A 14,734-nucleotide genomic window follows, 5' to 3' on the forward strand; every position below is an offset into this window, starting at 1 on the left:
AATAAGTGTGTGGAATTCTCAGATTGAAGGGGCAGTAGTGAACACATGCATAGGTTCGTGCAGCCGGACTACAGGAAAGACTGATGGGTGACTCCAGAGTAACAGCCTACAGTACTGCAAACCGTTGAGGAAAAAAATGTATCCGACTCCAGGTACTTCTATTAACAAAGGGGGCAGTAGCCTGCTGTGAAAAATGTTTTGTGATTCCATGGAAAGTGTTTTCATGAGTTGCATCCTTTCACTGAGGGGATCAAATAACTCATTTTTGTACCCATTACTGCATTGTTTCATTTTTTAGCAAACTGTGATGCGTGTAATTGTTCCTCATCACTCGTGTTCTGCTCTCTCACATTCTCTCTATTCCCCACATGCTCTTTGTACTCACAAGTGACTGGAATTAGCTAATATTAGGGTGACTTCTTCCACCACATATAGGAATGTGTTTAGAGCCATAATAAGTACTATTATCACAACTTAGCATACTTATGGAGGACATGAGCAAAAATGGATAGTTACGATAGTGACTAGGCAAATGTATGGGGAGGCTACAGCGTCTCTGATCCGGCCAGCTGAAAACAAAAGCAGAGTCAAACGTTTAGTTTATATCAACCAAAGACTCACAGGCATCTGCTCTGCTCATCGTTCTCTAGAATCTGGGTCTGAATGGACGGTGGTGGACCCCAGAGAGAAGTCAAGTGGTTGCATAAGGTACTGCACCCTGATTACAGGACGGACATATGTCTGACTGCAGAGTCTTCCAGTAAGCCTAAGGTACTTCACCCTGCTTCAGAAAACACCTCTCTAGTTACAACTTAAGCTGTCTGCAGCCTGCTATGGACAAGATTAATCTCCGACAACTACGACTTCAAATGAACGTACTAAGGTACTACAGGCTGCTCTGGAAAAAGATTTGTGTCTGAATCCTGGGAAAGTGTTTCGATTGTATTAGTTGCATCCTTCATCTGCTGAGAAATGTATTTTTCGTTGTGCACATTGCTATATCAATTTCCTTTTAGCAGACGGTAGAGTATGTTGTTATTTCTGACTTCAGGGACACCTAGTAATGAGCAAGGGTACTGTAATTTGTGCCTGACTATGAGAAGTGATTTGATTTCCTACGTGAAATCCTTCTTCTGCCAACATCAAGCAACTGTTGATCTTTGTGCACACTGATATATATATATTTTTTTTAGATCTAAGGGGAGGCGGTGGCCACCTGTGTGACATCACTGACCTCTAGTGAGAGTCTAGGGTACTGCGCCTGCTAAGGAAAAGATTGTGTCTGACTCCTGTGACATCTTGTAACGCCGAAGGTACTATACCTACTAAGGACAAGCATTGGCATAGCCAATAGGTCTTGCTTTTGGGACCTTGTAAGTATTTGGGGGTATATTATCAAGAACGGTGATAACGGGCTTAATAATATGCCCTTGTGAATTCCCATAGAAGCTCAGGTCAACACCAGAACCTGGGCTACTATGGGAATTCACAAGGACATATTATCAAGCCTATTATCCCCACTTTCGCGGCAGTTTCCTGCCGCTAACACGATAATTTTATCGCCGTTCTTGATAATATACCCCTTAGTTATACAGCACAATATCCCTGGTGCAACAACATTAACTGTTGCATGGCTAAACACTTATAAGGTCCCAAAGGCGAGACCTATTGGCTATGCCAATGCTTGTTTAGGACTTATGCCCTGCTTGTAAGTGGAGACAAAGTGGGCGTGCTGGTGAAGAACGCACAGCAAGACGCACTTATAGACAAACACACGTTGTGTAAGGCTTGTGAAGCTCATGCTCGCAGCAGAGCGTAGAGAATGAGCTTGTGACCCGAGACAGATATTGCGCACTTCTGAAAAGTGAGCACTTAAGAATCTATTATGTGGTGCTGGCATACTCCAGGGCCATGTCATACGAAATAATGCCTTTAAGCGGAGGGCAGACGTGGCCCCCCGCGGATTACGTCGCCGCTGAAAGGCGTTTATGTATTCTGCACGGATAAGTCTGCAATAATGGCGCACAAGCGAGATACCTCATTTGTAATGAATGTGAGCTGCACAACAACGTTGCGCAGACACAGCTCAGGGGTCCGTGTTATTTCTAATGAGGCAAGTGCCAAGTCCTAGGTTGGTGGGCACGCGGCCAACATCCAGACTGCAGGAGTGACGTCGCCCAGAGCCCTTGTCAGACTTGTCTGCCATTGTAGAATTCAACAAAAATATTTTTCTATTCGGTTCTACCCACCCCTTTAAACTCCCCCCAAAAATCCAGATTTCGTCCCTGAGAAGCACCACATAGGATGGAGAACTGCGCTGTTTGTATTGGCTTTTCCGTTGCGCTTTCCGTGGGTATTACGTGACAAGACACCAGGGCACCCCCTCTCGCCCTGCAAGCATTCTGATATCGTGAAATTTAACAATAGTAACAGAGGTCCGGAGTTTGGATACGGGATCAGTGAGCGGCCCGACAGTTGTTCTATTGAAAAATCACAGCACGCTAGCTGCCAACGTTCCAAATTAGGACTGAAGCGGTTATTTTATTATTATTATTTTGAGGCACAGCGAGGATTCCGGGTGCTGCTTTTTCTATAAGGTAGTTAACATTTAGAGGACACTTTAGAACTTGTCGAAAAGAATACGTTAAAGAGCATCACCTAAAGTGTAAGCACTGCAAATCAAAGGCACATCTTACAACTTGTTCATCAAAAATGTTTATTTCGGATTCAATAACCCATAAAACACAGAGCAGCAAATTAAAAGATATCAAAACAATTGATACAATGTAAAAGCGATAGATGCCATCAGACACAGACAGGATGTCAGTACCACCAACATAACAAGCATTGGCCGCACGGCCGTGAAAGCGACGCGGCCATGAAAGTGATCGAGGTGCGTGCGTGTATGAGTGCTGCAAGTTAAACAAGCATTGGTAGAAAGAAAAGGGACAGTTAGCACCAAGGTGGAGATGAAGGTGAGAGAGGGGAAGGAAGCAGATGCCTCGAGGGGCGGTGGGGTCAGGGTGACGAGAAAGGCACGCGCCTCCTGCTGAAGGAAAAACAAGCTGCAAGACGTGCTCTGTGGTGGTCGAGGGGGAGGAGCAGGAGCATTGGAGCGAAGCCCGCCCACTAAATGTCTCGCCAGCGCAGTGTATGCGCTGGCTTAGGCGAGAACTAAAAAGACTAATTTCTGAGAACGGGTCGTAAAGAAGCGACCGAAAATACTGCAGCTTTCTACAGAAAGAATGTTTACCTGACTCTAGGGACCTCTAGTAATTACCTGCGTTACTAAGGTAATGTGACTTGCTACAAAGAGGATTTGTGTCTGACCCTAGGGGTTGGGTTTTGATTGGATGGGTTGTATCCTTTTACTACTGACATCAGAAAATTACTTTCCATTTTCCACATCACCATTCGGATTTTAGCAGATGTCAGAAACTGACTGCCTTGCTTTCAGGGACCACAAATACCCTAAGGTATTGCAGTCTGCTAAGAAGATTTGTTTGTACTAAATGCCTTCTTTGACACCGCATTTCTGGTCTCTCCGGTGTTACAGATCCTTCCTCCCCCTGCTTCCTCTCTATGTCACTGTTTCCTATCTTATCATCGTGTAACCTCTATTCTGCCAACTAGGTATACCTTCGGGTCAAGTTCGCGCTACATAAAACTCTTTAAATAAATAAATCTTTTTCCCTGCGTGAAAGTCTTGTGATAAAAGAAAAAGTCTGGGTCCACAAAAATGAGTGCTGGTGGTGGGTTACTAACCACAGCCATGACGCGAATGAGTGAAAGGGAGGGATGCCGATTGACCAGGGAGGACTAAGATTTGAGAAGTCAAACAAAGATGGACTCAAACTTCCATTGTATGATAAATGTTGGGGATGATTCGGGCAGACACTAAAATGAACGGTATACACAATAAACTGCTCAGCGCAACACTGCCTGTCCTGATCTTCGTTTATCACACATGCACATAGCTCAGCAAGCCCTACAAACAATGGAGACAAAGATATCCATAAACACAATATAAAATTTCAATAATAATTCGCACTGAAACTTTGAATAAGACCAACTCTGTTTTGAGCAATTATTCTTCGAGCTTTTTATTCATTTCCAAATAGAATTTGAACCGTATTTTTTTTTACCCAAATAAACACAATATATATCTTGCTGTGTAAGCACCAGAGACCTTCCAAACTAAAATCAAGCTGCATTTACACGAGTAATCAGATGTTGGTGCAACAAGGTAAAGTGCCCACAGAAATATAAATCACAGATATACAACATTTTGCACATAATCCCTTTAATTTAGTAGATAAAATATTTATTAATAAAAGGTTAAACTGTTCCAGTTGATCAAGTAAGATTTACCCTAAAAAGCATTGATTATTACGAAACCAATAAGCGCCCTTGCTCCCTTTCTCAAACGCAGACATCCATTTTTTCCCTTTCTTAGTTAACGTTTCAGAGCCCGCAAACAGCTCAGTTTTTCAAATCATAATTATACCCTCAAGGCTATAGAAATCTTGGTGCTGCTGGTCGCTTGTGTTACCAATATGTGGGAATCTTTTGCCACCTTGTGGCGGCTTAAAACCCGCAAAACAACCTCTGACTGAGTAGTTATGAAAATGTCTTTCTGTCTTGCAACTTATAGGATGCTACAGGCTGGACCCCAAAGGGATAGAAAGTCCATGCTTTAAGAGACCTGGAGTTGAGTAGTAGGAAACATTTGCCACAGCTCGCCTTCTACTCCCTCTCAGCTCGTGTGAATAAATTACTCCAGCACAAAATGAGCATGTATCTAACTGCAAGAGGGCCACACCAGAAGACGCCAATTACCAGAGGCATCTGCCTAAACTGAACATCTATTAAGAAGAAAGCCCGGTGCAGTGCTCACAGAAATGAGTTGTATATTACAAGCAAATCCAAAATTACGCTAAAATATCAACTTTACCATTTTATCCATGACACTCATTCTAGGCTCTGGGAACCAACCTCAAACTCAAGGCACTGCACCAGTGAACAGGTTAATATAGCTCAAGACCATATTGAAACAGCCCTCCCTCACTTGACACTAAGCAGACACACACTAATGTAACCACTAAGGCTGGACTACAGATGCATCCCTTTCTAGAGGCCTAGGCCAAGTGAATTCGGAGGAAAACACTACTTACTACAGTTGTTACTGCTGCATGGTGTGCTTTCAAACCTTTCAAAGTCAAAACGTGTAGCAGGTAATGCTTGCCAGAATCTTAAGAGTTTAAATTGGCAACATGTATTTTTACTGCTTTATTTTGAAAACGAGAAGTATTATGTATTTTTTAGCGACTACAGCAAAAATAAAGAACGTATGCAATTGTTCTTAGTATGGCCCACTGTAGTTTAAATCACCTTCAATATTGCGTTGCAATACTTCCACAAGGTATCCAGGATAAGGGTGCACTGTGTAAAAAAATAAAATAAAGTCTAATACAATTCTTTAAACTCATCACCAACAAGAAATTAATATAGCATACATTCACAAAGCTGGACAATGAAAATACCCAAAAATATATATTTCTTTCAATAGCTGAGCAAATAAATATATTATCCCACAGTGGGAAAAAAACAGTAATTGTTCTAGAAAAGATTAGCGGTGCTTCATATAAAAAAATTAAATAAAAACATTACAAAAAAAACTTGAAATCAAAGCCGTCCTACACTCTAACCCTGTAAGTTTATCTGAGGTAATCGGTACGGACTAGGCTCTCGCTCTGAATAGGTTATTGTGCAATCATGAAAATTGGCAAATTGGGGTGGATTTATATTTGTACCCATGTGAAACTGACATTTTACTGTCTATGTGCTAGGGTTCTTGAATACTCTTTGGGTACATTCAAATAGTAGCTGCAACCTTACATTCTGCTTTCGAACACTTTGATACAAATTCACATTTTAATTCTCAAGTAGTAAAACATACAAACATTGAAACCCTTATAATACTAATACTCTTTTATAACAGGAAACAACATGAGGTTTATTACTGCACTGAGATTTTTTTTGTTTGACCATATGAATATATTTTTCATTTGTTCACAAACTTGCAGGTTGCTCTATCTTGCAATACTTAGTTTCCTACTGACATATACAGGTCTTCTGCTTCTGTCAGGCACTGCCGCCTCCGTCTAAAGTGTGTTTACTGTCGTGAGGAAGCTGTTTTGCGGTCACTATTGAAAACAGACAGGAATGCACAATCCTAATTCCAGAAAAAAATAAAATCTGGTTCTAGGTGTTTTACTTGAAGACACAGGTAACCTCGGTATCGATGTTAAACCGAGTTCTCTTGTTTCAATTGCTCATAACTAGAAGTGGAAATCAGAGTTAAGCAAGTGCCACTTGAGTCGAGCGGCCTTGTTTACTACACTTCTCACATTTATGCAGCTTACAATACTTCACTGGTGTGCTTGTTTGTGCTTCTCAATACAGTTGTTTGAGTGATATATTACTCGGAATGCAGGTTTTAAAGATTGAATCTGTCGTTGAACCAGGTCTACCGTAAATTTGTTCTTGCTAGTTTAATGCCGCATCCAACTAATAACAGTAATACAGCTGGGATTTCACTCCTCGAAGAGTGTCTTCACACTGAGCTTCGGATATCTCGCTTTCGCTTAAAATCCCACACACAGAGGCGTCACCCAGGGGGCTTGGTTGGCAGAACTGTTCAATAAATTCATTTTCCGAGGACAGCAGGGTCTCGTTCCAGGTGCTTATGTCCAAAATCCCAGCAGTGCCTCCGTACAGGGAAGGAAGGATGTCCCGGGGAATATTTCTGTGCATGGAGTTCAGGTCCGACCCATGAAGGAAAAACTAGGTAGAGAGGCACAAAAAAGTATTAAAGCCATACTTTCTTGATCAAGGGAGAAATATACAAAACTGTAAAAAAATATTCATAACTTTTAATGAAACAAGGGAGTAACTAAAAGAAGTATTGAGCAACTAAAGTACAAACAACACCACATACACCGGATCTATTCATTACAAGCAACGCAAATGCCTTATCTTTTAATTAAAGGTAAAGATTAAACTTTTTTTTTGTTATTTAAAGTATCTTTACAGTTCCCAGGTTTGTGTACAGATTACTTTGTTTTAAATCGAGTCAGTTTTCACTCTGCCTAGGAGCTATATTTTCTTCTTAATGTTTCCACATTTGAAATCCTGTTTTATTGTGTTGTATTTTGCCATGACAGACTGAATTAGAAAATTCAACGAGAACAACCACTGGCAAAGCCAATAGGTTTCACTTAAGCGAGAGCTATTAGCTTTGCCAATATATTGTAGCCATGTTGTACAGTAGCGTAAAGTGGAGTGGCTTACATTCTAGTGGTGTGGAGTCGACTGGCGTAGAGTGCAGTGGCAGAGTGGAGTGGCACAGAGTAAAGTGGAGTAGATAGTAGTGGCATGGAGTGGGTAGACTAGGGTGGCGTAGACAGGCATGGAGTGGAGCAAAGAGAGGTATGGAGTAGCGTAGAGTGAAGTGGCACTGTGTGGGGTGGGGTAGAGTTGCACAATGGCACGGCGTTGTGTGGTACTGTGTAGTGAAGTAACAGTAGGGTGGGATAGAGTAGAGGGGCTAGTGATGAGTGCAGTGGCATAAAGTGCAGTGTGGCACAAAGTGCAGAGTAGTGTGGTGTAGAGTGCAGAAGAATAGAATAGAGTGGTGCAGAGTAGAGCGCAGTGGCGTAGAGTAGAATGGTGCGGAATAGGGTGGCTACAGTGCAGTGGTACAGAGTAGAGTGGTGAAGAATGCAGAGGCACAGAGTAGTTTAGAGTGCTTTAGATTGCAGTGGCATAGAATAGCACAGAGTAGAGTGACAGACTGCAGTGACGTGGAGTAGAGTGCAGTTGCATAGACTGCAGTGGTGTAGAATGCAGGTGGCCTAGAGTAGAGTGGTGCAGAGTAGTGTGTCTTAGACTGAAGTAGCATAGAGTGGTACAGAGAAGAGTAAAGTGGTGTAGAGTGATACAGAGTAGGGTGCAGGGGCCTAGAGTGTTGCTGAGTAGAGTGCAGTGGCCTAGAGTGGTACAGAGTAGGGTGCAGAGGTATACAGTAGAGTGGCAAAAAGTGCAGTGCAATAGAATAGTGCAGAGTACAGTGGCATAGAGTAGAGTGTTGCATAGGGTGCAGTAAAGTGCAGTGGCATACATAAGGGGTTGGGAGAGGATCGAAGCAACATGGAATGGGGGGGCAGGTGGGAGGCAATAAAACCTACATTGCTGGGATTTGGGAGATGGACTGAAAACACAAGCACTCACATGGAGTGCTTAAACACAGAAAAAAGTAGCTCCAAAAACAGGAGCAGTGGATGGACAGATGGGACTTGGTCCATGCTCCAGGAGAGGGCAAAATACAAGAAAAGCACATGATGCCACCATGCAGTGACAAACTGGAGTGAAGCAAATGAGAGCAACGCTGAAGCTACAAAATGGTAAGCTATGGATGGGCTGTCAGCCCACTATATATTTTTTTTTAAAAGCCTGTCAGAGACAGCGCATGCACCGTCTAGGCGAAACCCAGAAACGACTGCAAATGTTTTCCATGTAAATGTTTTCATTTTGACTTTAATGATAGAAGTTTATATCATTAAAATAAAAATATTTATATTTGTGTGTGTGTATATATATATATATATATATATATATATATATATATATATGCCACGATTCTCCTTCCCAAAGAAAAGAGCAGAGACCCAAGGGGAAACAGTTGGAGGCATTTATTTTGTGGTGAGTGGCGGATGCATTTCTGGCCGGTGATAGCCTTCGTCAGCGCCCAAAGCCTCCTCGAGAGATGCAGCACTTTGCTGGTGGGTCCCGCCCCTGTCTTATGGACCTGTTGTAGCAAGTCAGCACCGCCCCTAAGTTCCTGATGCAGCTCACCTGTGTAGTACCCAGTTGGTGAAGGGAAACTACACGTCCCAGAATCCCTGTTGGTAGGTTCCTGGAGGCATTGCTGGGGGGATGAAGTAACAATGTACTCCTTGTGCATGCGTGCGGGAAGCAAAGTGTGACCCCAAAATAAAAAACCAAAATGTGATGATTTTCTAAAAAGCAGCTTTGCAGTCCACAGAACAACACCTCCTCAGCTCCCCTGAACCGCTTCAGCCACGAAGTCCAGGGATACATGCGGCAGGGACTGCAGTGAAATCACACGCTGCCCATTGCTGAGTGTATATAAGTAACCTGGATCTCTTCAATTCAAATGGTAACATCTAATTAGAGGAGAAGAATGTCTGTCCTTCAGGAAGCTAGCTGCTTCCATTTACCAGCATGCCTTCTACTGGCAGTTGCCTCACAGGGTTACGTCTTTTTGAGGGGCTCACATTGATTTAACGATCATAGATGTGATTGCTGTTCAAAAGAAGAGATAGGGAAGATAGGACAGTTTTTTCTTGACTTTATTGAAAATCCCCAGAATGTAGAATTATGATAATAAAGATTCTATTAAGTGGAATAAAATGTTAGTTAAGATCCATAAACGTAGAACAGAAAAGTTAGCTTGCCTCAGAAGGTCTGCAATCTGTAAACAAACTGTAAACATCTGTGATAGGAAATGATGTTAACCTGAACAGATTTTGTTTTTGGAGCAGCCTAACCAACTATCTTACCAGCTCTAGAGTCTGTGTTTAAGCAATCATGCTTGTGAATGAATGGTTGGATTTCCACCAAGCTGCTTTACAAATATCTAACACTAGGAGAATCCTCAACTAGAGGTACCTGCTGAAGCTTCCTCATCGTCCGGGACTATGTAATAGCTAGCGAAACCTGCCTTTCTTGAGAGATGCTTTAATGATGTCATATGTAGCAGGTCAAAAATTAAGAGAGCCAGCAATTTAAAAAAATCCAGATTGAGCCATGATGGAGGAAAAGGTTGCCATCCATGAGAGCATGTTTTCTGTATCCCTTCTAAAATGTCTGAAGACCGGTATCATTATGAAAGGTCTTTGAGAAGGACTTTCCTGCAAGCTGTAATGACTGTTAAATGCAACTAGATGAAAGCAAATTATGAATTTGGCTGAGAAGATGTAGAATGAAGACATTCTTTTGACAGAATACTGGATCATAGTTGTAATGCTTGCACCACAAATAAAACCATTTCCACCTAAAAGCCTAAACTGTCCTTTTATGCTGTCATAGAGGCCTGATGAAATAGCAGTACTGCACAACCTCAAGAGTCATGCTTTCAAACTAAGGACATCTGGCCTTGCATCCTGGATAGCAGACTCAGTTTGCATGGAGGTATCTTGAATAGCCTTTGGCATTGGTGAAGATGATCTGGAAATCATGCTGCCTTGCCTAATTAGAGAGAACAAGATTCATATGGTCACTGGAGTATTTCAGCTTCACTAAAAAGGATGCAGTAAGGGGAATTGAAGGAAAAGCAGAAAGGACCTTCTCCAACGAATCAATGAAAGTGGCACTGCACAACAATCCTAGTTTCAATAAGCTCCAAGCTAAGTTTCAACATTTTGTATCTGTGTTTTTATAAACAAGATGATCCAAGAAAACCCTCAATCTTTGAAATGTCTCTTAGTATTGTGGTTTTCACACAGAATCTGCTGAGAGCGTCCTGGGGGTGCTAAATACTCAGGTGAAGGACTGATTCCTCATCAAGATCCTTTACATGATTGTTTCAAGTTCAAGAAAGTGTCCTGGATCTGGTGCCACCATGATTTGGATGCATTTTAATTGAAATTCTGATTGTGGTCAGAGAAGGCAGGAAGGCCTCAAGGGCTAGAAGGATTGCTCTCGGTTTTAGGATAATGATGCAATGCAGATGCTCCTTGCCCGACCACATTTCTTGTAATGTCAGATTCTGTGATGGAGATCCACATCCTAATACGGACGCATCTGTTAAAAAGGTCAGCAAAGGAAGATTCTGATGAAAGTAGGCACCATTGGCAAGACTGATGCTCTTGCATTACCATGGAGAGAAAGGCAAAATCTGTCTTCCCATGGAAACCACATGTCCTCCAAGACTGTTGTAAAACTGCTATATGAGGCCTTGCGTTTGGAACAATGAGAATGATGGACAATGTCAACAGCTGAAACACTTATTGCCAGAATTGGAAACTTCTGAAAGATGGAAGGTAGTTTCTACTCTGAAGAAGCCATGTGTCCTTTTTTTCCTTAAAGATGGAGTCTAGATCTGAGTCTGTTCTGGAAACTATGTTGATTTAGAGAAAATGGACCTGAAGACCCAAAAGATGCAGCAGAGCGATTGTTGTGTTGAAGTTTTGTTGGGTCTTTTCCTGATTTCCTGAGAGAGATCAACTAACCATTGAGATATGGGAAATGAAGAATTTCTTTCTGATCTGAAAAGCTGAAACTACTGACAAGCAAAAGGAAGATGTCTGAGGTGCGACATCCATTTGCATAACAGTGTATTGATGGTGTGAGCTCCCTACTATGAACCTCAGAAATATCTGGTGTTTTTTCACCACTGGAATGAGGAAGTATGCATCTTTCTTGAGGTGCTTAGATAGACAGCCAATAAATAAAAATTTTCTCTGTGATCCTTTATTGGCTGGTTTCAGGTCCATGACTGGTCTGAACTGTCTTTCGAGGCCATTTTTTGCAAGTCAAGAAATATCTTGACTAAATGCTTTCCGCTTTTAGAGGTGAGAATAGGCTCTATGATCCACCTCAGCAGTAGTAAAGCAGATTAATTTCTCAGCAATTTTAGGTGGTGTTTGGGTGGAGGTTTCAGAGGAACATCCACTGAAGAGGAAAACAGGCGAGATGAAATCCTATTTGACTGGGTCTTTTTTTAATATGAACAGTGCTGTTTTGGTCTAGCTCTAAAAGATTGAAACCTCAACCTGGATTGATAACAGAAGTCATGGACAATAAATTGGGATTAGCTCTAAAAGATTGGAACCTCAACCTGGATTGATAACAGAAGTCATGGACATTAAATTGGGATTGTAGGAGTAAATTCTTCTGTTGTTTCACCTTCATTCTTAATACACTGCATTGCATAATCAAATGGGGACTAAAAAGAACTGAATGTAAGTAGGGATGGTTTGTTATTTTAAAGTGAGCATCAGACTTCAGATATGTTAAATGCAACCATTAGAATCTTCTTAAAGAAAAACCCAAAGAGAACTCCGAAATGACTAACTATGCAGAATCTATAAAGACACCAGTGAGAGGAGTTGATACAAGCAAATCTTCCAGTAAGATTGTCCTTAAATTCTGTCTATGTTCTTTAGAGTGATAGTCTGAAAGGTTCTGCAGACTTTCCTACTGTGGCTTATACAACCTCCCTAAGAGAGATACTGCACGTTTATCTTGAAAGCGGTTGCTGCTATACCACGCACTCTCTTGTGTCCTGCATCCATACTTTTACTTTCTTTGTCAGGATCGACAGAAATCTCAGGCGTAGAAGTGTGATTTTTTTCTGACTGCAGACACAATCACCAAGTCATCTTGTTCTGGTTGTTTGTACTTCTCGGCGTGCGTCAATGTGGCAACAGCAGATGTGACAGGATGTGTTACTTCTGCAAATCAGGTAACAAAAGGGATGAGGCGGACCTTGTGAATGTGTAACAGAGTTAAGTTGAACCTCTGCTTAAACATTTACTGAAACTGTTTCTTGCAGCAAGAGATCATGAAACATGATGATGTCATCTATAAGTGATGTTCTTGATGGTGAATAAACTGGCAAACTACTGGATTTTGAAATCAAATTATCATGTCTTACTGGAGGAGTCCTCTACCTCTTGCGTTTATGCGAATGCAGATCCAAGGGTTCTTCTGCTGTTGAAACTGCAGAAGACCAAGAACCTTCATGGGAGGCAGAGTTCTGGGTGGGGGTTTGGGGGTATAAAACTAGTGGAATAGGCAATATATATACAGATGGATTTGGAAGCTATAGTTGGACATGGTCCAGGTGATCTGGTGGGGTAGCCACCCGCAGGGGCTTTAGTACCACTGTATCTGAAAATGATGAGGAACACAGGACTATGAGTTTTGTCGGAATGTATGAAGAATTAGAATATGTCGATCGCAGTAACACTGACTAATGGAAGTTGAGGCCATCAGCATTGAGGGTGTTGACGTCCAATGGCATGATTTTAAGAAAGCGTATGCCTAACTTTAACAATAAGTGCCTATTGTGCTTTAATGCTAACCCTACGGTTAAGACGTCATTAATGGCAAGCAAGTTGGAATGATACCGGTCTTCAATGTGGCAAAGTATGACATTGGCAGAGAATCTCAGGAATGATGGCAGTGACCCAAGCGGCAGTGATGGTGAGGCCACTTCTTCCTTAGATGTCGCTTTGCAAGAGTCTTTTGGAGGGGATGATACTGTTGTAGTTGAAGAGACACCTTCCCTGGCTATGCTGTGTTACTGTTACCTCCTAAACTCCGAGTATTTAATAACATTTCTGAGGTGAATATCTTCTTCAGAGCGCTCTTGGATTTTTCTTTTAAACAGAATTACCAACCTTTGATGGTATGTAAAGGCGGTACTCAGACCGCACAGAAATTATGTGGATCAGAGCCCGTCTTAGTCCCCTTAAGGAGTGTTAATATAGAAATAATGACAACATGTTAAGAATCCAGAGAACTCTCCTTCTGAAGACTGGAAATAATTTAAACATGTAAACAGAGTGAGGCAGGGAACAGTGAGGAGAAAAGCATCACTAAAAAGGTGAGAAATCCATGGAAGTGTACAGAGATTCTACTCACACGAGCCAAAACAACTGAGTCTTTGAGACAACCACCAGAGCACAGAATGATGGGATATGGACACCACTGGCACCCTAAGGGGTCAATAGATGTTAAGCATTCCTTTACATGCTGCCCATCCACCAACGTTTCTTTCATATTTTACTCCATATGGGCCAAGGTGTGATGCAGAGATGTTTAAGAAAAAAGGGGATACTTTGAAAAAAAATGGCCTGTGTAGGCTATGTTTACATTTAAACATTTTTAGACTTTGACCTCATCTAAACAGAGATGTTATTATTTAAAATTAAAGTGTTTCAGGATCCCTGCAAAGAGCTTGGAATATTCTGTCTATGACGCGATAAAGAATAACCATGTCAAAAATTCCCCAAATGCTTAGATACATTTTCAAAAAGTATTTTTTATGTGGGCTACCAGGTTTATGTGTGATATCATAAAATGTACACCTTAGATCACTCAACATTCAGGTTGCAGCTAGGTCAGGCTACCAATACAGATTTAGAGGGAAGACTGAAACGTTTCTCATTGTATGCGGATAATATTCTATTGTATTTCAACAATGGAAAGTAGAACTTAGAAAACTGTTGTACATCTGGCTAAAAGATAATTGATAAACATCTTAAATACGCTCAGGAGTATTCAGATACATCAGGGGCGGCTCTAGGTTCATGGCGGCACTGGGCAGGGAGCGAAGGTAGGGGGCCCAGGAAGAGTGGACCCCCCCCCCCCCCCCGACCCCCTCTGAGCTCAGGAAGGGGGTCAGGGTGTTTGGAAGTGGAACAGAGCCGGAGGCCGCCCAATCCCTGCCACTGGGGGCACCACGCAAATATGTATCCATCCTCAGAGGATTATTATATTAAGGATATATATTGGCGTGGCGGCCCCTGGGGTTGGCGGCTCTGTGCAGGTGCACAGCTTGCACATGCCTAAGGCCGGCCCTGGATACATGTGGTGATTACCCCACTGCAATAGGCCTCAAATGTCTTGAAGGGCCTTGCCT

The 14,734-nt window shown here is 42.0% G+C and overlaps 1 protein-coding gene across 2 annotated transcripts in view; it reads right to left on the reverse strand.

Annotated features, from left to right (window-relative positions):
* Positions 1-4,059: 4,059 nt before the first annotated feature.
* TTPAL (alpha tocopherol transfer protein like) overlaps positions 4,060-14,734 on the reverse strand; it is a 63,915-nt gene continuing 53,240 nt past the window's right edge. For both annotated transcript variants that reach the window (XM_086932559.1, XM_086932558.1), the window contains exon 5: positions 4,060-6,846. In XM_086932559.1, coding sequence (XP_086788685.1) covers positions 6,571-6,846 — 276 coding nt within the window. In that variant the 3' untranslated portion in view covers positions 4,060-6,570. The remainder of the gene's footprint in view (positions 6,847-14,734) is intronic.

The sequence above is a fragment of the Lissotriton vulgaris genome, chromosome 7 (assembly GCF_964263255.1).
Source record: "Lissotriton vulgaris chromosome 7, aLisVul1.2, whole genome shotgun sequence".
NCBI classification, from domain to species: Eukaryota; Metazoa; Chordata; class Amphibia; order Caudata; family Salamandridae; genus Lissotriton; species Lissotriton vulgaris.